Source organism: Ranitomeya imitator, chromosome 4 (genome assembly GCF_032444005.1).
Source record: "Ranitomeya imitator isolate aRanImi1 chromosome 4, aRanImi1.pri, whole genome shotgun sequence".
Classification (NCBI taxonomy): Eukaryota; Metazoa; Chordata; class Amphibia; order Anura; family Dendrobatidae; genus Ranitomeya; species Ranitomeya imitator.
Genome location: NC_091285.1, coordinates 137,684,464 through 137,708,494, shown reverse-complemented (window position 1 = coordinate 137,708,494; position 24,031 = coordinate 137,684,464). Strand labels below are relative to the sequence as shown.

Genomic DNA, 24,031 nt, shown 5'->3' with positions numbered 1-24,031 from the left:
AAGTTCTGGTGAGTCCAGAACCAAGGCAATATCCGATCCATATTCAGAGACTTGTTCTCAGCAAATCATTGGTGAGGGATCAGGAAATTAAACTTTCGTTTTCTAGGCGCATGTACGTATCTAGACGCCTGTACGTTTCTAGAAAACTTGCGGCTCCTGCTAGCCGATGGCTCGCATGAAGGAAAGGGACCATCTATATTGGTCCTGCGAGCACTCCGAGCCAGAGAGGGTTCACGGAGGGATTCAAATCTCTTGGTCAGAGAATCCATGGGTTGCGGCAGTGACGAAGCCCACTAAGGGAATTAGGTACTCTGGGATAAGCTGGGATCGGCGGAGGAGGGCTCCTGAGCTCATTTAGGGTGACCGGCTTCGGACTGGTCCTAGGCCTTTAAGACAAGGGAATATTGGTCAGGAGCCTTTAAGACCAGGGGATACAGGTTCTGTGCCTTTAAGGACTACGAAATACTGGTCATGTGCCTTCAAAGACCAGGGAACACTGGTCATGTGCCTTCAAAGACCAGGGAACGCTGGTCATGTGCCTTCAAAGACCAGGGAACGCTGGTCATGTGCCTTCAAAGACCAGGGAACGCTGGTCATGTGCCTTCAAAGACCAGGGAACGCTGGTCATGTGCCTTCAAAGACCAGGGAACGCTGGTCATGCGCCTTTAAGACCAGGAATACTGGTCCTGTGCCTTTAAGACCAGGGAATGCGGGTCATATGTCTTTAAGCACTGGGGGGGAAGATGCAGGGGATGAGAGCAGTACTTCCTTACGCGGTTGCAGAGTCGTTGTGCCCCTTTAATACAAAACCATAGCATGTGTGTATGTATGTATGTATGTGTGTGTGTGTGTGTGTGTGTGTGTGTGTGTGTGTGTGTGTGTGTGTGTGTGTGTGTGTGTGTGTGTGTCGGCAGGGTGGACCAAGATGGCCACCGGGAGTTGCAGAGGTGGTAAAGTCTCTCAGACAGCAGAGGTGCCAATTTGGGGGGGGAAGGGGAGGCACAGACGCGATGTGGGCGGGCCTAGTGACTTCCAGGAATAGGCCCAAGCCGGGGCCTAAATTTCTGCAGCCGGAGTGAGCAATACCAGGGGTAGAATAGAGGGGTGTTGCCGAGAGAAGTGATCGCTCCCATGCCAGGGAAGAAGCGCCAGAGAAGGTGGGCGGAGCCGCCTCAGCGCACCATAGCACGGGCGCAGCTTCCGAGATGCAGCCTACACATCGGCCGAAGCCGGGGGCCAAATTTTTGCAGCTGGCCGGAGCGTTACCTCAGAGATGTGGGCCACAGGGAAGCTGAGGCTGCCTGTCAGCATGTGAATATTCCACTGCAGAGGCCCATCGCTGACTGGATCCACTCACCATCGGTGCGTGTCCCGGCATCGAGCCGCCACGGATGACTGTTTCAGCGCCGAGGAAAGCGCGCGCACTGTGCTGTTCTGCTGCAGGTCAGGTATTGCGGCATGGACGGTGCAGGGATAGAGGGGTAAACCTCAATCCACCATCCCTTTGTTAGGGAAGTGGAGAGGAACCGTTCACCTCCTTGTGCCATCCGCTTTAACAGTGGTGGGACAGTGGAGGCTGCTCGGACGCTGAAGAGAGGAGCCGCCGTACATTCACGGAGTTCAGCCCCCGGGTGGACAGGGCCAGTTGTCCGGCAATAGGCCTGGCTGCAGAATAGGATACATGGAGGCGACACTCCATGTGCTCGTCCATTCAGGGTGTGGGGAGATCGGTGCCCCTAAGAATCAGCTCAGGTGTGTCACGTCGCAGGAGAGGATACGGAGAGGCGACACTCTCCGTGCTCGCCTGTTGATGGTTCGGGGAGATCGGAGCCTTGAAAGGATTTATCGCCCCTTCGTTGTAGAAAGTAAAATCAAAAATGTAAAAAAGGTAAAGTAAAATAAAGAGTTTTGGGTCTGAATAGCAGACCCGTCCGTGTACCTCCTGTGGACACTAAGCAAGAACTAGTTAGCTTCCGTCAAAGTGCCTACGTCGCAATGCGTCGTTTTGGAGAGAAAAAACGCATCCTGCAAAGTTGCCCGCAGGATGCGTTTTTCTCCATAGACTTGCATTAGCGACGCATTCCGACGTATGGCCACACGTCGCATCCGTCGTGTTTTGGCGGACCGTCGGCAAAAAAAAAGTTCCATGTAACGTTTTGTGCAACGTGTCAGCCATTTCCGACCGCGCATGCGCGGCCGGAACTCCGCCCCCTCCTCCCCAGACATTACAATGAGGCAGCGGATGCGTTGTAAAACTGCATCCGCTGCCCCCGTTGTTCATTTATTTCACAACGTCTGTCGGGCCGACGCATGGCGACGGCCCCGTACCGACGGAAGTGTGAAAGTAGCCTAAGACCTACATGTCAAACCCTTGCCGATATGCGACGTAATGGTATGTCATACGTCGAGTCTCCTTCTTTGATGTGGGTTCAGGAACTTCGTTAATCTAGACCAGTGTTCCCCAAGTCCGGTCCTCAAGAGCCAACAACAGGTCATGTTTTCAGGATTTCCTTAGTATTGCACATGCGATGGAATTATCAACTGTGAAATACTAAGGAAATCCTGAAAGCATGACCTGTTGGTGGCTCTTGAGGACCGGACTTGGGGAACACTGATCTAGACCAACAAAGATACAGGCTTTGTTACTCAGCCAAGGAGTGCCTGTAACAAATGCTCAGAGCTGATAACCTGTTAAATGCCGCTGTCAGTCACTGGATGCGGCCTATTTATGAAAATAAAAAAAAAAAATATTTTATTCACTCCCTTTATCCCACCATTAAATAGAAAATAAAATATATAAACATGTCCATAAAAGTCTGATCAAAATATAAATTAAACAATTTGTAAACACAAATGAGAAAATTAAAATGCCAAAATTGCAGTTTACTGGCTGCCGCAACACGGCTGGCAAAAAATGCAGTAAGTGATCAAAACACTATTTAACCGAAAATGGTATAAAAAAGGTCAGTTCAGGGCACAAAAAAATCAAGTCCCCCCAAAAGCCTGATTAACTGAAAATGTTTTTTTTTTTAAAAATGTAATTTTTCTTCACCACTTAAAAAAAATTCTACGAGTGTTGGCATTGCTGTAATACTACTAACCTGCAGAATTATCTTCCCAAGTCATTTTACCTTATAATGAATGCTGTAAAAGCGCCCCCAAAAAATGTTTTTGCTGCACCTGGAGTTTTTTTCTCCCATTTTCAGTACATCTCATGATAAATTATATGGTGTCATTCAAAAGTACAACCCAATTCACAAAAAGAAAGTACCGTATATACTCGTGTATAAGCCGAGATTTTCAGCACATTTTTTGTGCTGAAAACACCCCCCCCCCCCCCCCGTCGGCTTATACAGGAGTCATTGTCCAGAAAGCCAGCGGGGGAGAAGGAGGGGAGCAGCGGCAGGAGCCAGCGGCTGTGACATCATACTCGCCCTCCTCGCTCCGTCGCTGAACGTCCCTGCCATCTCCATTGTCCTGGCAGCTCTCCTCTCCTGTGCTGAGGTCACGTGGTAGCGCTCATTAAGGTAATGAACATGCACGCATCTCCACTCCCATAGGCGTGGTGCACAAATTCATTAGCATAATGAGAGGTACAACATGACCTCAGCAAAGGAGAGGAGAGCTGCCGAGACAGAGATGCAGGGACATGCAGCGAAGAAGCGAGGAGGGTGAGTATGATGATGGGGGAGGACGGGGGGAGCCCAGCCATGCATACAAGGACGGGTGGGACCCCAGCCATGCATACAAGGACGGGGGGAGCCCAGCCATGCATACAAGGACGGGGGGGAGCCCAGCCATGCATACAAGGACGGGGGGGAGCCCAGCCATGCATACAAGGACGGGGGGGGAGCCCAGCCATGCATACAAGGACGGGGGGAGCCCAGCCATGCATACAAGGACAGGGGGAGCCCGGCCATGCATACAAGGACGGGGGAAACCCAGCCATGCATACAAGGACAGGGGGAGCCCAGCCATGCATACAAGGACAGGGGGAGCCCAGCCATGCATACAAGGACAGGGGGAGCCCAGCCATGCATACAAGGACAGGGGGGAGCCCAGCCATGCATACAAGGACGGGCGGAGCCCAGCCATGCATACAAGGACGGGCGGAGCCCAGCCATGCATACAAGGACAGGGGGAGTCCAGCCATGCATACAAGGACAGGGGGAGCCCAGCCATGCATACAAGGACAGGGGGGAGCCCAGCCATGCATACAAGGACAGGGGGAGCCCAGCCATGCATACAAGGACAGGGGGAGCCCAGCCATGCATACAAGGACAGGGGGGAGCCCAGCCATGCATACAAGGACAGGGGGAGCCCAGCCATGCATACAAGGACAGGGGGAGCCCAGCCATGCATACGAGGACTGGGGGAGCCCAGCCATGCATACGAGGACAGGGGGAGCCCAGCCATGCATACAAGGACAGGGGGAGCCCAGCCATGCATACAAGGACAGGGGGGAGCCCAGCCATGCATACAAGGACAGGGGGAGCCCAGCCATGCATACAAGGACAGGGGGAGCCCAGCCATGCATACAAGGACAGGGGGGAGCCCAGCCATGCATACAAGGACAGGGGGAGCCCAGCCATGCATACAAGGACAGGGGGAGCCCAGCCATGCATACAAGGACTGGGGGAGCCCAGCCATGCATACGAGGACAGGGGGAGCCCAGCCATGCATACAAGGACAGGGGGAGCCCAGCCATGCATACAAGGACGGGCGCAGCCCAGCCATGCATACAAGGACGGGGGGAGCCCAGCCATGCATACAAGGACAGGGGGAGCCCAGCCATACATACAAGGACAGGGGGAGCCCAGCCATGCATACAAGGACTGGGGGGAGCCCAGCCATGCATACGAGGACAGGGGGAGCTGTTATGACCTGGTGGTTAGGAGCACCCGGAATGACCTGATAGTTAAACCTCATACAGGACGAGCTCTGGGATGTGGGAGCTCTGCTGACCGCAAGCCCTAATCCTATCACACACACTAGAAATAGCCGTGGAGCGCTCCTGACCAGACCTAGGCGCCTCGTCACAGCCTAAGAACTATCTAGCCCTAGAGATAGAAAATAAAGCCTACCTTGCCTCAGAGAAATTCCCCAAAGGTAAAGGAAGCCCCCCACATATATTGACTGTGAGTAAAGATGAAAGTCACAAACGCAGAAATGAAACAGGTTTCAGCAAAGGGAGGCCAGACTTACTAAATAGACAGAGGATAGGAAAGGTAACTTTGCGATCAGCACAAAAACCTACAAAAGACCACGCAGAGTGTGCAAAAAGGACCTCCGCACCGACTCACGGTGCGGAGGGGCCACTCTGCATCCCAGAGCTTCCAGCTAGCAAGACAAAATCATGATAACCAGCTGGACAAGAAAACAGTGAACAAATAATGACTATCAGGAACTTAGCTTCTGCAGGAGAAGGCAGGTCACCAGAGAGATCCAGGAGCGAACTGAACCAATGCAAAAACATTGACAGCTGGCATGGAGTAACGATCTGAGAGGAGTTAAATAGAGCAGCCAACCAAAGGACACACCACGTCACCTGTGTAAGGAACCTCAGAAGCAGCAGCTTCACTCATAGCCACCAGAGGGACAAAACTCGCCGAAGTACCATTCACGACCACAGGAGGGAACTTGACAACAGAATTCACAACAGGGAGCCCAGCCATGCATACAAGGACAGGGGAGGATGGGGGAAGCCCAGTCATGCATACAAGGACAGGGGAAGCCCAGTTATGCATACAAGGACGGGACGGGGGGAGCCACACAGAGCAGGACAGGGAAGAGGGGACAATGCATACCCGGCTTATACTCGAGTCAATAAGCTTACCCTGTTTTTTAAGGCAAATTTAGGTGCCTCTGCTTATACTCAAATATATACGGTACTTATATAACTATCTTGCTGTAAAAAAAATAAAAATAAAAAAGGGGAGGAAAAAAACGAGAGCAAAATAATGAAAAATGGTCCAGTCAGTCAGCGAACGTTGCAAATATGGCAATTGTAATCTAAACCGAATATTGAAATATTCACTCATCTCTATTTATAAGGAAAAGAACATACTATCAGCAGTTAAGCATGGTGGAGGATACATAATGCTCAGGGGTTGCTTTACCGCATCTGCTGCTGGAGGCCTTGGCCGTATCACAGGAATAATGAGATGAGAGAGTAGGCAAGAGATTTTAGAGCAAAATGTCCTATCCAGTGTAAGACAATGACCCAAAACCGGAATGGTTGAAAAAGTTGAAAAAGAAAAAAAAAATACTTTTTTTAAAATTGCTATCAATGAGTCATGATCGTCAATGCCATGGAAAATTTTTGAGGTTAGCTGCAACCTGCCATTGGGAAAAAGAACCCTGCAAATATTGAAGAGCTTGAACAAACTGCAAAGGAAGAGTGGGAGAAAATACCAGCTGAGAAGTGCAAGAAGCTTATTGATGGCTACAAGAAACATTTGGAGGCTGTCATCAATGCCAAAGGGTGTGCAACCAAGTATTAATTGGGGGAGTCTTTACTGCTGCACATGCTGTCTATTCGGTTTCTTCTAGAAAATCGCAACATGTAATGTTTTATTGTTGTATTACTTTGGACCACTAATCAAAAAATCCTGAGGATTTAACTATGGTACATTTCCGTTTATTTCTGAAGATATTGTACAGTCTGAAAAAACCGAAGGGGAGCCAATAATGGTGAGCAGCACTGTACAGTATATTAGAATAGCCATTATATCATTCATTTTAATCCCAAATATCTAATGTAATGTTCATTTCTGATCACCCTTTGAGAAATAAACTAGGTTACATCCTTAAGAGTTGGACACACACTTGACATTAAAAACAACCCATTTTAACCATAGCTCACCTCAGAGTGTGAAGAATCCCGACGCATCAGGCCATTTCCCTTTCTAAATTTGCCAGCAAGTCTTAACCGTTTTCGTCTCTTCCGATTTTCAGATAGCCTGCTGGATGCTGAAAAATGAAGTGTGTACGTTCAGTATCATATTTTGTATACATAAAATTTGGAACAACTATATATTGACTTATTTCCATGCTGAAGAACCCAGCATCCACAGCAAAGACAAAGGCTCACATAACCCACAGGTTAATAATCCTCACACATTTAAAAGGAGTTGTTGGAGTCTGCAATTGCTGTGTGACTGCAGACGTATAAATCCCCCCAGCGAAGACCCGAGACCAGAGGGTATGTGTGCGTTATACATACTCCCGGTCTAGTCAGCTGAGTCACATCACAAGTGCACGACTGTAAGGACTTGTATAGTAAATATAGTGAGAAAATGTAAAAAACTTTTTATATTTCTAAAAACTGTTTAAATCCAAATACCCCTTTAAAAAGGGACCTTTCAGAAGGTTTTCCAAATTTAAGCTAAAGCCACCATTTTAAGTACTCTTGTACCACAGTCCAGAAATCTGAATACAAACTCCCCCTGCATATTAAAAAAAATACATTTAGAGTTCTCCAAAACTGGAGTCTAATTGGCGTGGTCCTCAATTGTGTCGTCCTGCCTAGAGTGACGTAGATGGCGCCTCCGACATCATCCACAGCGCTGTAAGTCTAGCACCTAAGCACTTCGCTCCGCCACAGCTGACACGTGCGCATTAAGGCTACTTTCACACATCAGGTTTTCAGTGTCAGGCTAAATCCGGCTAATTTTCAAAAAAACGGATCAGGCGAATGTTGCCGCCGGATCAGAATTTTTTCCCATAAGACTTGTATTAGTGCCGGATTGCACTGGATGACATTGCGTTTCATCCGGTTTTCGCCGGATCTGGCAAATCTGCCGCTTCCAGTTTCTTGAAAAAACGTCCATAGCAACATTTTTTGTCTCCGGCGAAAAAGCCAGAAGTGCCGGACCCGGATCCAATAATCTAGGTATGCTAGCCGGATCCTTAAAAAAAAAAAAAAAAAAAAAAACGGATCCGTCGCATCAGTTTTTCACAATCTGCGCTGGATCCAGTTTTTCCAACATTCGCCGGATTTAGCCTGACAATGAAAACCTGATATGTGAAAGTGCTTCAACCGGGCAGGCATGAGATTTGCAGTGGATGGCGCATGTTGTGTCATTCACCTCAATCAAGGTAGAACACCACAATTGTTTCTACCTCTAACGCAATGGGAATCGTGCATTATGCTGATCTATTGGACTGTAAAGGGCCCATATAATGGTCTTGCACAGGGATTCTCTCCCGTCTGTGTCCGCCGCTGGGGATATTTACTGTAGTATGAAAAATATAAGGTTAAATTCACACTGTTTTGTTCCTTTTTTTTTCCTTTGCAGAAAAAAAAAGGCTGAAACTCTTGAAAGATATGGTACGGATGACTATCACCGTGCACTAGCACATTTGGAAATATTGAAACGTTAATAGCTATAGAGATGAAGAATAAAACTGAGCAACACGCAAACTATCTCCCTACCATGCCCTGCTTTCATTTTAGCATTACTCATCAGGTTATGAAATCCTTTGTTTCCCAGTTTTGTTCTGCACATTTAGAAGTTAAGATGTGCGTAACTGACATATAGAGCTGGTACGGTCAACCGCTGAGGTGCTCTTACTCAGGTCACAAGCAGTTCATTTACATTCGATACATTTTAAGATTACCACAGAAAAGATGTAATATTACTGTCTGGTCCTAAACCTTTTTGTATAACAATAAAAATTATGAGAATGGAAGACACTTGTTTAGCTCACAAAATCATACCTGCTCGGTACCTAATACGCTTCAGGGAGGTTTTCTTCCGGGGGACTGATGCTGAAGACTAAAAGCAAACAAAAATAAAAAAGAAATAGAAAAGCATTTTTTAATTTTCACTATCAGTCTCTCAGGGAACTTGAATCTGCGACTGGACAATGGCCTGTAGTATGCATCGCAAGAGACCGTGCTGCTGTTTATATGTCTTTATCTTGGATGTTGCTAGATTTCATAGGAGCAACTGTCATGACAGGCACGGTGGTCTTCCGTAGAGATGCGCGAATTTGATCAGGGTCCCTACTTACTCGGCAAGCTATAGCGCTTACCGAATAAGCTGCAGAGGGAACCCGATACATGGAGCCGATCAGCTATTCTGCTCCGCAGCTGCACGTGTCGCGGCTGTGTGACAGTCACAACACATACATGGAGGGCCTGTGTGTTACAGTGACACAGCCGCGACACATGCAGCTGCGGAGCCGAACAGCTGATCGGCCGGAGCGATCCAGGAAGCCGGGTTCCCTCTGTAGCTTATTTGGTAAGTGCTATAGCTTGCAGAGTAAGCAGGGACCCGATTAAATTCGTTCATCTTTAGTCTTCCGTAGACCCCTCCGCTCAACAGCTGTAATTGAAAAACATTAGCACATCTCCGGGTGAGGTGGGATGGTTAGAATGGTGTACCCCACAAGTGGCACGCTGTAAACACTTCTGACACAAACTGACAGTGGTATTTAACAGATTAACCCCTTCATGACTTGGAGATTTTCCTTTTTTTTCCACTCCCCTTCTTCCAAGATCCATAAGTTTTTTATTTTTCCGTCAATAGACACATGAGCGCTTGCTTTTTTTTTGCAGGATGAGTTGTACTTTTGAACAACATCATTCATTCTACCACATAACGTACTGAGAAACGAGAATTCCAAGTGAGTTGAAACTGCAAGAAAAGAGCACTTCAACAATTTTAAAATTTTATATAGAATGTTCACTACACAATAAAACTAACTGGGCAGCATGATTCCTCAGGTTAGTATGAGTACGCAGATAGCAAACAATTATAGTTTTTGTCATTTACTTAGAATGACAGAATGTTAGAGTTGGAAGTGACCTCCAGGGTCATTGTGCCCAACCCCCTGCTCAATGCAGGATTCACTAAACCATCTCAGACAGATGTCTGTCCAGCTTGTGTTTGAAGACTACCACTGAAGGAGAACTCACCGCCTCTCGTGGCAGCCTGTTCCACTCATTGATCACCCTCACAGTCAAAAAGTTTTTTCTAATATCTAATCTGTGTCTTGTCCCTTTTAGTTTCATTCCATTGTTTCTCATGTTGCCATGTGCAAATGAGAATAAGGATGATCCCTCTCTAAGTGACAAAACATTTTTTGAGGAAATTTGTAAAAAAAAAATGAACGCATTTTGCCTTTTCTTTTTACATTTTCATTTTTTTGCAATACAGGCTTTATGAAAGCTTATTTTTGGCGTCCTGAACTGACGTTTGTACTGACACAATTTGGGGGTAGATACGATGCATTGATGGCCGCTTATTGCATTTGTTGAGTCTGCTAAAAAATAAAACAATCGTGGAGTTTATTTTGTTACACCATTAACAGATCAGATTACTTTATTTTGATTGATCTGACTTTTTTTGTTTGTTTTTTTTAAAAACGATACCAATTAAAAAAATATTTTTTTTAAATACTCAATGGGGCAAAAGGTGGGTGATTTGAACTTTTTATTTTTCGTTTTTAAAGACGTACTCACTTTTTACTTTAATAGTTGCCTTACGGGACTTGAAGCTGCGATCATCCGATTACTAGTGCAATGTATAGTGAAAATTATGATCTATGAACGCCAGCTACAGGTTATGTTCACAGGTGAATTGTAATAAACAGGCACAGGGGTCATCAGCAGACCCCCAGCTACCATGACAACCCATTGGTGCCCTGAGATCAAGTCAAAGATGCACCGATGGGAGCAATGTACGTCGAGTTCCCCTGCTGGCGCGTGTTAAGTGCCACTGTCAGAGACTTACAGCAGGATGTAACAGATGAACAGCTCTGGTCCACATGACTAAATCCGCCATCATGTGCTGGAAAAGATGCGGGCTCAGCGTGCAAGCCCACACCAAAATCAGGGACATGACATATATGATAAACGTGTAAGTCATATGTCGTGAAAGTGTTAATTGCCAAGAACAGATGTTAAGAAGCAGAAGATGGCTTAAAAAGGTTTGAGCCCACATTGGCTGGACCATACATCCAATGTTGTATGAGGCTATTGTAACTAATCACATCAACTATAAATTTCCTTTTGCAAAAAAAAAAAAAGAAAGAAAATTGTAGTGGAGCAGACTACCTTAGAATGCGTGTAACCTTCATCCTCCTCTTCCTCTTTAAGACCAAGCTGTTCATCCAAGTCATCAAATTCACACACTCGGGGAATAAGCTTGCTTTTGCGTCGGCTTCCACACTGTGCTTTAGTTTTAAAAGAAAAATACTTAAATTGAATGTATCACCTATATTTGTAAAATGAATGGTGTGGCAACATCTTATAAGGCTCAGTGATTAGGGTGAAAACTGGATCATTTCACAGTTTTTAAATTTATCCCCTTTGTGACAGACAATTTTGTACTTAACCCCTTCAAGACCCAGCCTATTTTGACCTTAAAGACCTTGCCGTTTTTTGCAATTCTGACCAGTGTCCCTTTATGAGGTAATAACTCAGGAACGCTTCAACGGATCCTAGCGGTTCTGAGATTGTTTTTTCGTGACATATTGGGCTTCATGTTAGTGGTAAATTTAGGTCAATAAATTCTGCATTTATTTGTGATAAACACGGAAATTTGGCGAAAATTTTGAAAATTTCGCAATTTTCACATTTTGAATTTTTATTCTGTTAAACCAGAGAGATATGTGACACAAAATAGTTAATAAATAACATTTCCCACATGTTTACTTTACATCAGCACAATTTTGGAAACAAAATTTTTTTTTGTTAGGAAGTTATAAGGGTTAAAATTCGACCAGCGATTTGTCATTTTTACAACGAAATTTACAAAACCATTTTTTTTAGGGACCACCTCACATTTGAAGTCAGTTTGAGGGGTCTATATGGCTGAAAATACCCAAAAGTGACACCATTCTAAAAACTGCACCCCTCAAGGTACTCAAAACCACATTCAAGAAGTTTATTAACCCTTCAGGTGCTTCACAGCAGCAGAAGCAACATGGAAGGAAAAAATGAACATTTAACTTTTTAGTCACAAAAATTATCTTTTAGCAACAATTTTTTTATTTTCCCAATGGTAAAAGGAGAAACTGAACCACGAACGTTGTTGTCCAATTTGTCCTGAGTACGCTGATACCTCATATGTGGGGGTAAACCACTGTTTTGGCGCACGGCAGGGCTTGGAAGGGAAGGAGCGCCATTTGACTTTTTGAATCAAAAATTGGCTCCACTCTTTAGCGGACACCATGTCACGTTTGGAGAGCCCCCGTGTGCCTAAAAATTGGAGCTCCCCCACAAGTGACCCCATTTTGGAAACTAGACGCCCCAAGGAACTTATCTAGATGCATAGTGAGCACTTTGAACCCCCAAGTGCTTCACAAATTGATCCGTAAAAATGAAAAAGTACTTTGTTTTCACAAAAAAATTCTTTTAGCCTCAATTTTTTCATTTTCACATGGGCAACAGGATAAAATGGATCCTAAAATGTGTTGGGCAATTTCTCCTGAGTACACCAATACCTCACATGTGGAGGTAAAGCACTGTTTGGGCACATGGTAAGGCTCGGAAGGGAAGGAGCGCCATTTGACTTTTTGAATGAAAAATTATTTCCATCGTTAGCGGACACCATGTCGCGTTTGGATAGCTCCTGTGTGCCTAAACATTGGCGCTCCCCCACAAGTGACCCCATTTTGGAAACTAGACCCCCAAGGAACTAATTTAGATGCCTAGTGAGCACTTTAAACCCTCAGGTGCTTCACAAATTGATCTGTAAAAATGAAAAAGTAATTTTTTTTCACAAAAAAATTCTTTTCGCCTCAATTTTTTCATTTTCACATGGGCAGTAGGATAAAATGGATCATAAAATTTGTTGGGCAATTTCTCCCGAGTACGCCGATACCTCATATGTGGGGGTAAACCACTGTTTGGGCACTCGGCAGGGCTCGGAAGAGAAGGCGTGCCATTTGACTTTTTGAATGGAAAATTAGCTCCAATTGTTAGTGGACACCATGTCGCGTTTGGAGAGCCCCTGTGTGCCTAAACATTGGAGCTCCCCCACAAGTGACCCCATTTTGGAAACTAGACCCCCCAAGGAACTTATCTAGATGCATATTGAGCACTTTAAACCCCCAGGTGCTTCACAGAAGTTTATAACGCAGAGCCATGAAAATAAAAAATAATTTTTCTTTCCTCAAAAATGATTTTTTAGCCTGGAATTTCCTATTTTGCCAAGGATAATAGGAGAAATTGGACCCCAAATATTGTTGTCCAGTTTGTCCTGAGTACGCTGATACCCCATATGTGGGGGTAAACCACTGTTTGGGCGCACGGCAGGGCTCGGAAGGGATGGCACGCCATTTGGCTTTTTAAATGGAAAATTAGCTCCAATCATTAGCGGACACCATGTCACGTTTGGAGAGCCCCTGTGTGCCTAAACATTGGAGATCCCCCAGAAATGACACCATTTTAGAAACTAGACCCCCAAAGGAACTAATCTAGATGTGTGGTGAGGACTTTGAACCCCCAAGTGCTTCACAGAAGTTTATAACGCAGAGCCATGAAAAAAAAAAAAAAAAATTATTTTCTCAAAAATGATCTTTTAGCCTGCAATTTTTTATTTTCCCAAGGGTAACAGGAGAAATTTGACCCCAAACGTTGTTGTCCAGTTTCTCCTGAGTACGCTGATACCCCATATGTGGGGGTAAATCAGTGTTTGGGCACATGCCGGGGCTCGGAAGTGAAGTAGTGACGTTTTGAAATGCAGACTTTGATGGAATGCTCTGTGGGCGTCACGTTGCGTTTGCAGAGCCCCTGATGTGGCTTAACAGTAGAAACCCCCCACAAGTGACCCCATTTTGGAAACTAGACCCCCAAAGGAACTTATCTAGATGTGTGGTGAGCACTTTGAACCCCCAAGTGCTTCATAGAAGTTTATAATGCAGAGCCGTGAAAATAATAAATACGTTTTCTTTCCTCAAAAATAATTATTTAGCCCAGAATTTTTTAATTTTCCCAAGGGTAACAGGAGAAATTTGACCCCAATATTTGTTGTCCAGTTTCTCCTGAGTACGGTGATACCCCATATGTGGGGGTAAACTACTGTTTGGGCACATGCCGGGGCTCAGAAGGGAAGTAGTGACTTTTGAAATGCAGACTTTGATGGAATGGTCTGCGGGTGTCACGTTGCGTTTGCAGAGCCCCTGGTGTGCCTAAACAGTAGAAACCCCCCACAAGTGACCCCATTTTAGAAACTAGACCCCCCAAGGAACTTATCTAGATATGTGGTGAGCAATTTGAACCCCCAAGTGCTTCACAGACGTTTACAACGCAGAGCCGTGAAAATAAAAAATCATTTTTCTTTCCTCAAAAATTATGTTTTAGCAAGCATTTTTTTAGATTCACAAGGGTAACAGGAGAAATTGGACCCCAGTTTGTCCTGAGTATGCTGGTACCCCATATGTGGGGGTAAACCACTGTTTGGGCACACGTCAGGGCTCGGAAGTGAGGGAGCACCATTTGACTTTTTGAATACGAGATTGGCTGGAATCAATGGTGGCGCCATGTTGCGTTTGGAGACCCCTGATGTGCCTAAACAGTGGTAACCCCTCAATTCTAACTCCAACACTAACCCCAACACACCCCTAACCCTAATCCCAACTGTAGCCATAATCCTAATCACAACCCTAACCCCAACACACCCCTAACCACAACACTAACCCCAACACACCCCTAACCCTAACCACAACCCTAATTCCAACCCTAAGGCTATGTGCCCACGTTGCGGATTCGTGTGAGATATTTCCGCACCATTTTTGAAAAATCTGCGGGTAAAAGGCACTGTGTTTTACCTGCGGATTTTCCGCGGATTTCCAGTGTTTTTTGTGCGGATTTCACCTGCGGATTCCTATTGAGGAACAGGTGTAAAACGCTGCGGAATCCGCACAAAGAATTAACATGCTGCGGAAAATACAACGCAGCGTTCCCGCGCGGTATTTTCCGCACCATGGGCACAGCGGATTTGGTTTTTCATATGTTTACATGGTACTGTAAACCTGATGGAACACTGCTGCGAATCCGCAGCCAAATCCGCACCGTGTGCACATAGCCTAATTCTAAAGGTATGTGCACACGCTGCGGAAAACGCTGCGGATCCGCAGCAGTTTCCCATGAGTGTACAGTTCAATGTAAACCTATGGGAAACAAAAATCGCTGTGCCCATGCTGCGGAAAAACTGCACGGAAACGCAGCGGTTTACATTCCGCAGCATGTCACTTCTTTGTGCGGATTCCGCAGCGGTTTTACAACTGCTCCAATAGAAAATCGCAATTGTAAAACCGCAGTGAAATGCGCAGAAAAAAACGCGGTAAATCCGCCATAAATCCGCAGCGGTTTAGCACTGCGGATTTATCAAATCCGCAGCGGAAAAATCCGCAGAGGACCAGAATACGTGTGCACATTCCTAACCCTAACCCTAGCCCTAACCCTAGCCCTAACCCTACCCCTAACCCTAACCCTACCCCTAACCCTAACCCTATTCTAACATTAGTGGAAAAAAAAAAATTTCTTTATTTTTTTATTGTCCCTACCTATGGGGGTGACAAAGGGGGGGGGGGTCATTTATTATTTTTTTTATTTTGATCACTGAGATATAATCTATCTCAGTGATCAAAATGCACTTTGGAACGAATCTGCCGGCCGGCAGATTCGGCGGGCGCACTGCGCATGCGCCCGCCATTTTGGAAGATGGCGGCGCCCGGGAGAAGACGGACGGGACCACGGCTGGATCGGTAAGTATGATAGGGTGGGGGGGGACCACGGGGGGATCGGAGCACGGGGGGGGGAATCGGAGCGCGGGAGGGGTGGAACGGAGCGCGGGGGGCGTGGAACGGAGCACGGGGGGGCTGGAATGGAGCACGGGGGGTGGAACGGAGCACGGGGGGGGGTGGATCGGAGTGCAGGGGGGGTGATTGGAGCACGGGGGGGTGATTGGAGCACGGGGGGAGCGGGCACGAGCACGGGGGGGAGCGGAGCACTGGACGGAGGGGAGCCAGAGCAGTGTACCGGCCAGATCGGGGGGGTGGGGGGTCGATCGGAGGGGTGGGGTGGGGGCACACTAGTATTTCCAGCCATGGCCGATGATATTTCAGCATCGGCCATGGCTGGATTGTAATATTTCACCCGTTATAATGGGTGAAATATTACAAATCGCTCTGATTGGCAGTTTCACTTTCAACAGCCAATCAGAGCGATCGTAGCCACGAGGGGGTGAAGCCACCCCCCCTGGGCTAAACTACCACTCCCCCTGTCCCTGCAGATCGGGTGAAATGGGAGTTAACCCTTTCACCCGGCCTGCAGGGACGCGATGTTTCCATGACGCCGCATAGGCGTCATGGGTCGGAATGGCACCGACTTTCATGACGCCTACGTGGCGTCATGGGTCGGGAAGGGGTTAATGACAGGCCAATTTTTACAATTCTGACCACTGTCACTTTATCAAGTTATAGCACTAGAATGCTTCAACGTATCCCGCTTAATCTGAAATTCTTTTTTCGTGACACATTGTACTACATGTTAGTGGTAGCATTTCTTTGATATGATTTACGTTTATGAAAACAAAACAGATTTGGCAACAATTTTGAAAATTTTGCAATTTTTGTACCCTTAAATCAGAGAGTGGGGTCACACAAAATAGTTAATAAAATAACATTTCCCACGTCAACTTTACATCAGCACAATTTTGGAAACTATTTTTTGTTAGGATGTCATAAGTGTTAAAAGTTGACCAGCGAGTTCTCATTTTTCCAACAAAATTTACAAAACCTTTTTTTAGGGACCACCTCACATTTGAAGTGAGTGTGAGGTGTCAATATAACAGATAATACCCCAAAGTGACACCATTCTAAAAACTGCACCCCTCAAGGTGCGCAAAACCACATTCAAGAAGTTTATTTACCCTTCAGGTGCTTCACGAGAACTAAAGCAATGTGGAAGGAAAAAAATGAACATTTTACTTTTTCACAAAAAAATGTACTGCAATTTCTCCTGAGTACACTGATACCCCATATGTAAGGGAAAGCCACTGTTTGGGCGCACGGCAGGGCTCAAAAGGGAGGGAGCACCATTTGACTTTTTGAACACAAAATTGGCTGGAATCAATGGTGGCTCTATGTCACGTTTGGAGGCTCCCTGATGTACCTAAACAGTGGATCGATCCCCCACCAATCCTAACTCCATCCCTAACCGCAACACACCACTAATCCTAATCCCAACCCAAGCCCCGACTGAAAAATGAAGTACTTTTTAAAAAAAAATTCTTATTTTTAGCTAACCAAGGAGGTTACGATTTTTTTTTTATTTTGATCACTATGATAGGGTCTATAACAGTGATCAAAATGAACCAATAGGAAAAAATTCCAATTGTTGCCTGGTGCTGACCTGCAGATCTCAGCAGGCGCACTGCGCATGAGCCCGCCATTTTCTTCCCAGAAGAAGACGCCGCTGGCAGAGGGACTTCATAGAGGAATGCAGGGACACCGGAAGTACCGGTGGTGGTGTTTTTTTTGGGGGGAAATCTGGGGACCCCATTTCTCTCTCCTTTGATCTGCGATCACACCAGAGAGAGAAATTTAATGGGAAATCTGAATTATTATTTTTTTTTTTGCGGTCGTCGTTATTCTTTTAATGACGGCGATCACAACGCTGGGGTCAGTAAAAACCAGAGTGCTATACCCTTATTTCTCAGCGCCGTTAAAAAGCGGCGTTGAGAAATAAGTACCCTTAACTGCCGCCGTTAAAAGGTGTATCGGTGGTCATTATGGGGTCAAGGAGAACCGGTTGTGTCTAGAAATGCTAGTTCTCAGCAGATAAAGGGTTAATCTGCAGGAAAATAGTGTTAGGCCATGTTCACAAGTTGCGTCCTGTCCCTGCGGGTTTCCCCGCAGCGGATTTGATAAATCTGCAGGGCAAACCCGCTGCGGTTATCCCTGCAGATTTATCGCGGTTTGTCCTGCGGGTTCCGCTGCGGGATTTTACTCCTACTATTGATGCTGCATATTCAGCAATATGCAGCATCAATAGTAATGTTAAAAATAATAAAATCATGATATACTCACCCTCTGGCGTCCCGATCTCCTCGGCGCTGCAGGCGGCGGTCCGCTTCCAAAGATGCTGTGCGAGAAGGACCTTCGTGACGTCACAGTCAGGTGCCCGCGACGTCACCGCAGGCCCTGCTCGCACAGCAACCCAGACCGGACGGCTGCGTGCAGCGCTGAGACTTCAGAGGTGAGTATAACATTTTTTATTTTAATTCTTTTTTTTACCCACAAATATGGTTCCCGGGGCCTGGAGGAGAGTCTCCTCTCCTCCACCCCGGGTATAACCCGCACATTATCCGCTTACTTCCCGCATGGTGGGCACAGCCCCATGCGGGAAGTAAGCGGATCAATGCATTTCTATGGGTGCAGAATCGCTGCGATTCTGCACAAAGAAGTGACATGCTGCGGGTTATAAACCGCTACGTTTCTGCGCGGGTTTTCCCGCAGCATGTGCACAGCGGTTTGCAGTTTCCATAGGGTTTACAGGTTACTGTAAACGCAATGGAAACTGCTGTGGACACGCAGCATCAAAATCGCCGCGGTTCCGCAGTAAAAACCGCAACGTGTGCACATAGCCTTAAACTCCTGCCTGACTACTGTCAACTACAGGGAGAAAACTGTATCCATTCCTGCAGTACTTGCAGTGATAGGGCTGATTTAGGGAGCTGTTAGTCACTGGTCACTTGTGAGCATGCTGAGATCATTCACCTTGCACATGGACAGCTTGTGGCTGTCAATGTGGCGGTTACAGTCGCTTGATGTACTGCCCATGTGACTAAAAAAGTGGCCACAGGGTGATTAAGCTGTATGCAAGTCCCAAATCCCCTCTACAAAGCACAAAAAAAAACAAAAAACTATTATCTGGTGTACGTCGTTTGTTTTACTTCGGCACCTCCTCTCGTCACAATTGCCCACCTCCTGTTTGCTTCATGTGGATGATGAGGAGTCTTACGTCATCCATAGCGTCTCCCAATCGCACTCTTGGGCAGGAGTAATTTGCTCTGCCATGCTGAAGGCAAAGTACTGTAATGCTCTGGCTTTACCTATGGGTCATGGGCGCTCTTTGGCCTCTCATGGCACATGCGCATTACAGTACTTTGCTCTGACCTCAGCAGGACAGAGCGAAATACACCAGCAAAGGAGCATAATTGGGGGACACTGTGGTTGAAATGGGAACCATCATCCACATGAACCAAGGAACGTTTTGTGAGGAAAGAGAAGGCGCCGAAGCAAGACCAGCCATGCTCATCGGACCGGATGGTATGAGGGGGGATAAGTATTTTTTGGGCTATGCAGAGAGGATTGGGGACATACTAGGGTACAGTGAAAAAAAGGTCTTAAAGGTGGTGGCTGTATTTTACATTGGGAACATTTGGTGACAGGTTCTATATATGACATACATACACACATACTACATACACACAAACTACTGGAACAACACGTTTACCTTGAACTGTCCTCCCATCTCTCTTCCTGCTCCCTCTTTGACCGCCTACAATCTGGCTTCCGGTCACACCATTCCACCGAAACTGCCCTAACTAAAGTCACCAATGACCTCTTAACCGCCAAGAGCAAGCGACACTACTCTGTCCTCCTCCTCCTCGACCTGTCGGCTGCCTTTGACACAGTGGACCATTCCCTATTATTACAAACCCTCTCATCCCTTGGCATCGCAGACTTGGCCCTATCCTGGATCTCATCATACCTAACAGACCGGACATTCAGCGTCTCCCACTCACACACCACCTCCTCACCTCGCCCTCTATCTGTCGGAGTCCCACAAGGTTCAGTCCTTGGGCCCTTGCTCTTCTCCATTTACACCTTTGGCCTGGGACAGCTCATAGAATCTCATGGCTTTCAGTATCACCTCTATGCTGACGACACACAGATCTACATCTCTGGACCAGATATCACCTCCCTTCTAACCAGAATCCCTCAATGTCTGTCCACTATTTCATCCTTCTTCTCCGCTAGATTTTTGAAACTTAACATGGACAAAACAGAATTCATCATCTTTCCCCCATCTCACGCGACCCCCCCAACGAACCTATCAATTACAGTAAATGGCTGCCCACTCTCCCCAGTCCCACAAGCTCGCTGCCTCGGGGTAATCCTTGACGCTGATCTCTCCTTCAAACCACATATCCAAGCCCTTTCCACTTCCTGCCGACTGCAACTCAAAATTATTTCACGAATCCGTTCATTCCTCAACCATGAATCTGCAAAAACCCTAGTCCATGCCCTCATCATCTCTCGCCTTGACTACTGCAACCTCCTGCTCTGTGGCCTCCCCGCTAACACTCTCGCACCCCTCCAATCTATTCTAAACTCTGCTGCCCGACTAATCCACTTGTCCCCCCGCTATTCCCCGGCCTCTCCCCTCTGTCAATCCCTTCACTGGCTCCCCATTGCCCAGAGACTCCACTACAAAACCCTAACCATGACGTACAAAGCCATCCACAACCTGTCTCCTCCATACATCTGTGACCTCGTCTCCCGGTACTTACCTACCCGCAACCTCCGATCCTCACAAGATCTCCTACTCTACTCCCCTCTTATCTCCACTTCCCACAATCGTATACAAGATTTCTCTCGCGTATCACCCCTACTCTGGAACCCTCTACCACAACACATCAGACTCTCGCCTACCATCGAAACCTTCAAAAAGAACCTGAAGACCCACCTCTTCAGACAAGCCTACAACCTGCAGCTACCACCGATCGACCAAACCGCTGCATGACCATCTCTACCCTCACCTACTGTATTCTCACCCATCCCTTGTAGATTGTGAGCCCTCGCGGGCAGGGTCCTCATTCCTCCTGTACCAGTTATGACTTGTATTGTTTAAGATTATTGTACTTGTTTTCATTATGTATACCCCTCCTCACATGTAAAGCGCCATGGAATAAATGACGCTATAACAATAAATAATAATAATAATAATAATAATAATAATAATACACACACACTATATACTGCAGGGCTGGTTATGGTATTACTTCCAAGAATAGAGGTAGCATCTCATCACAAGTGCTGCATACATGCGCTCACCTTGCTTTAACACTGCCCCTCCAGCAGCTTGCTCAGGAACATCTGAAGGAAATATACTGGTATTCTCCGTTTTAATGAAGGAAACATCACAGAATACGCTTGGAGAATTTGTTTCCATAGCCGAGCGATCATCTGTTTCACAAGTTGACAGGAAGGTCTGTTCGTTGGTTTCATTACCTGAGCGACCTATGCGGCCTCTCTCTCGGAGTTCACTCTAAGAATTAGAAAAGGCAAAAATAGAACACAAAAGACGTGATTCAGACACATCTTAAGCCAGCATGCCATCTTTTAAATATTATATGCTTTGTACACAAAACTGGTATGGTGGCTTTAACATTGTAGTTCGGTTCGTCTTGGAAATAAGAGTTCAGACATTGCATAAATGTGAATGAAATTTGTGAATAGCTCATTGATATTTGGGGCTTCCTTCATAAAGCAGCATATCCATATTTCCGCATTTTGTATCAGTCTAACACCTTAGAAACTAAACTCCCTCCACAGACTTTAGATGCCGGCATTTACGACTTGACTTAGCAGCAGCCAGTTCTCAGCTCTAATCGCCCTTAATTTTAATGTCACTGTCAATCACATAAGGCTGCATTTAAACAGAGTGGCGCCAATGAAACCGTACTGACACTGCCGGAATCAATAGCAGTGTGTCAATAGCGGGCTCTCACATTACCAATCACCAGCATAGTGTTCTCACTATTGTGATTTAGCACGCCGACACTGTTCTTGGCTCCTACAGTGTCTGTGTGCAGGGTATTCAATGCAAGCAGCGCTCCAAAGTGGGCATGAAATTTACATGAATCCCATCCATTATGCTAGAACTACATGTTGCATCAAAAAAGCACCAAGTACTCATCGTGGGAACTTCGCGGTGGAGTCTTATGCGATGCTCACATAAGAAGAAAAAAAAATAAAAACTATCCAACAATGCTAGCACTTCCAGACAACAAGCAAAATTATTGAAAGGTTTACCAGAGAAGATGCGACAGTCCGCCTGCAGTTCCGTTTCTTTGGAGTGCTGGTTGTCCAATGGTCATCTGCATGATGAAGGGATCTCCTTTTCGATTTTTTTCTATGTTTCTTACCCCAATTTTCTCCTGAAGACAGACAAAACGTGTAAACATTACTGCTGGTCTGTCACCATCCAGCTATATGAACTACATACTGACAGTACTTAACCCCTTCACCCCGTTTTCACCTTTCTGACCAGGCCAATTTTTACAATTCTGACCACTGTCACTTTATGTGGTCAACTCTGGAACGCTTCAACAGATCCAACTGATTCGGAGGCTGTTTTTTGTTACATATTGTACTTCATGGTAGCGATAACACTTGTTCTATATGACTTGCATTTATTTGTGAAAATATTGGAAATTTGGTGAAAATTTAGAACATTTTGCAATTTTCAAACTTAATTTTTATGCCCTTAACCCCTAATGACTGAGCCAATTCCAACCTTAATGACCAGGAAAATGACTACAATTCTGACCACTGTCACTTTATGCCGTAATAACTCTAGAACGCTTCAACGGATCCCACTGATTCTGAGAATGTTTTTTCGGGACATATTGCACTTCATGATAGAAATGATTTGAAGTGACTGGGGGGAAGTTTATAGGATAAAAAAAATTACCTAAAAGTGACACCATTCTAAAAACTGTACCCCTCAAGGTGCGCAAAACCACATTCAAGAAGTTTATTATCCCTTCAGGTGCTTCACAGGAACTGAAGCAATGTGGTAGGAAAAAAAATGAACATTTAATTTTCACAAAACATTTACTTTAGACCCAAACTTTTATTTTCACAAGGGTAACAGCAGAAAATGGACCCCAAAATTTGTTGTTCAGTTTCTCCAGAATACGCTGTTCCCTTATTTGTGGGGAAATCTACTGTTTAGGTGCATGGCAGGGCTGGGAAGGAGCGCCAGTTTACTTTTTGAATGTAAAATTTATTGAAATAATTAGCGGACGCCATGTCGCATTTGGAGAGCCCCTGATGTGCCTAAACAGTGGACACCTCCCACGAGTGACCCCATTTTGGAAGCCACACCCCTCAAGGATTTTATCCAAGGTTATAGTGAGCATTTGGAATCCACAGGTACAACACACAATTTGATAACATTAGGTCGTCATATTGAATAGGTCATTAGTGTTCAGCAAAAGTGCTCACTATTACAGTTTGCATTGGGTGCACCAAATATCACGGGTGCTTGAGTGACATGCTTGAGTCCTTGCCCCGCATGCTTCGCGGCTGTTAGACACCCCCCCACCCCCCAAAAAAAAATGCGGGGATCCACAATACTCTGTGCATACCTGACCACCTGATGCAAACTTGAGTAGTGAGCACTTGTGCTCAACACTAGCCGTCATATAGTTTTTTGGTTTTTTTTAATACTTTTGAAAAAACCCCAATGAAAATTTTTTAAATAATTTTTATTTAAGGGGTGACAAAGGCTATGTGCACACGTTGCGGATTTACTGCAGATCCGCAGCATTTTTTCCGTGCAGAAACGCTGCAGATCCGCAAAGTGATTTACAGTACAATGTAAATCAATAGGAAAAAAATATGCTGTGCTAATGGTGCCGGAAATTCCACACAGAAAACACAGTGGATTGAAAGGAGCATGTCACTTTTGTGTGGATCTAAGTTTAACAATAACTGACATATTGGATATACATAAAATATATACAGGTCCTTCTCAAAAAATTAGCATATAGTGTTAAATTTCATTATTTACCATAATGTAATGATTACAATTAAACTTTCATATATTATAGATTCATTATCCACCAACTGAAATTTGTCAGGTCTTTTATAGTTTTAATACTGATGATTTTGGCATACAACTCCTGATAACCCAAAAAACCTGTCTCAATAAATTAGCATATCAAGAAAAGGTTCTCTAAACGACCTATTACCCTAATCTTCTGAATCAACTAAT

The 24,031-nt window shown here is 45.6% G+C and overlaps 1 protein-coding gene across 2 annotated transcripts in view; it reads right to left on the bottom strand.

Annotated features, from left to right (window-relative positions):
- NSD1 (nuclear receptor binding SET domain protein 1) overlaps positions 1-24,031 on the bottom strand; it is a 149,875-nt gene that overhangs the window by 62,888 nt on the left and 62,956 nt on the right. For both annotated transcript variants that reach the window (XM_069763951.1, XM_069763952.1), the window contains exons 6-10: positions 22,063-22,187; positions 21,082-21,295; positions 11,066-11,184; positions 8,723-8,780; positions 6,866-6,972 (exon numbers count right to left, since the gene is read on the bottom strand). In XM_069763951.1, the coding sequence (XP_069620052.1) occupies positions 6,866-6,972; positions 8,723-8,780; positions 11,066-11,184; positions 21,082-21,295; positions 22,063-22,187 (623 nt within the window). The remainder of the gene's footprint in view (positions 1-6,865; positions 6,973-8,722; positions 8,781-11,065; positions 11,185-21,081; positions 21,296-22,062; positions 22,188-24,031) is intronic.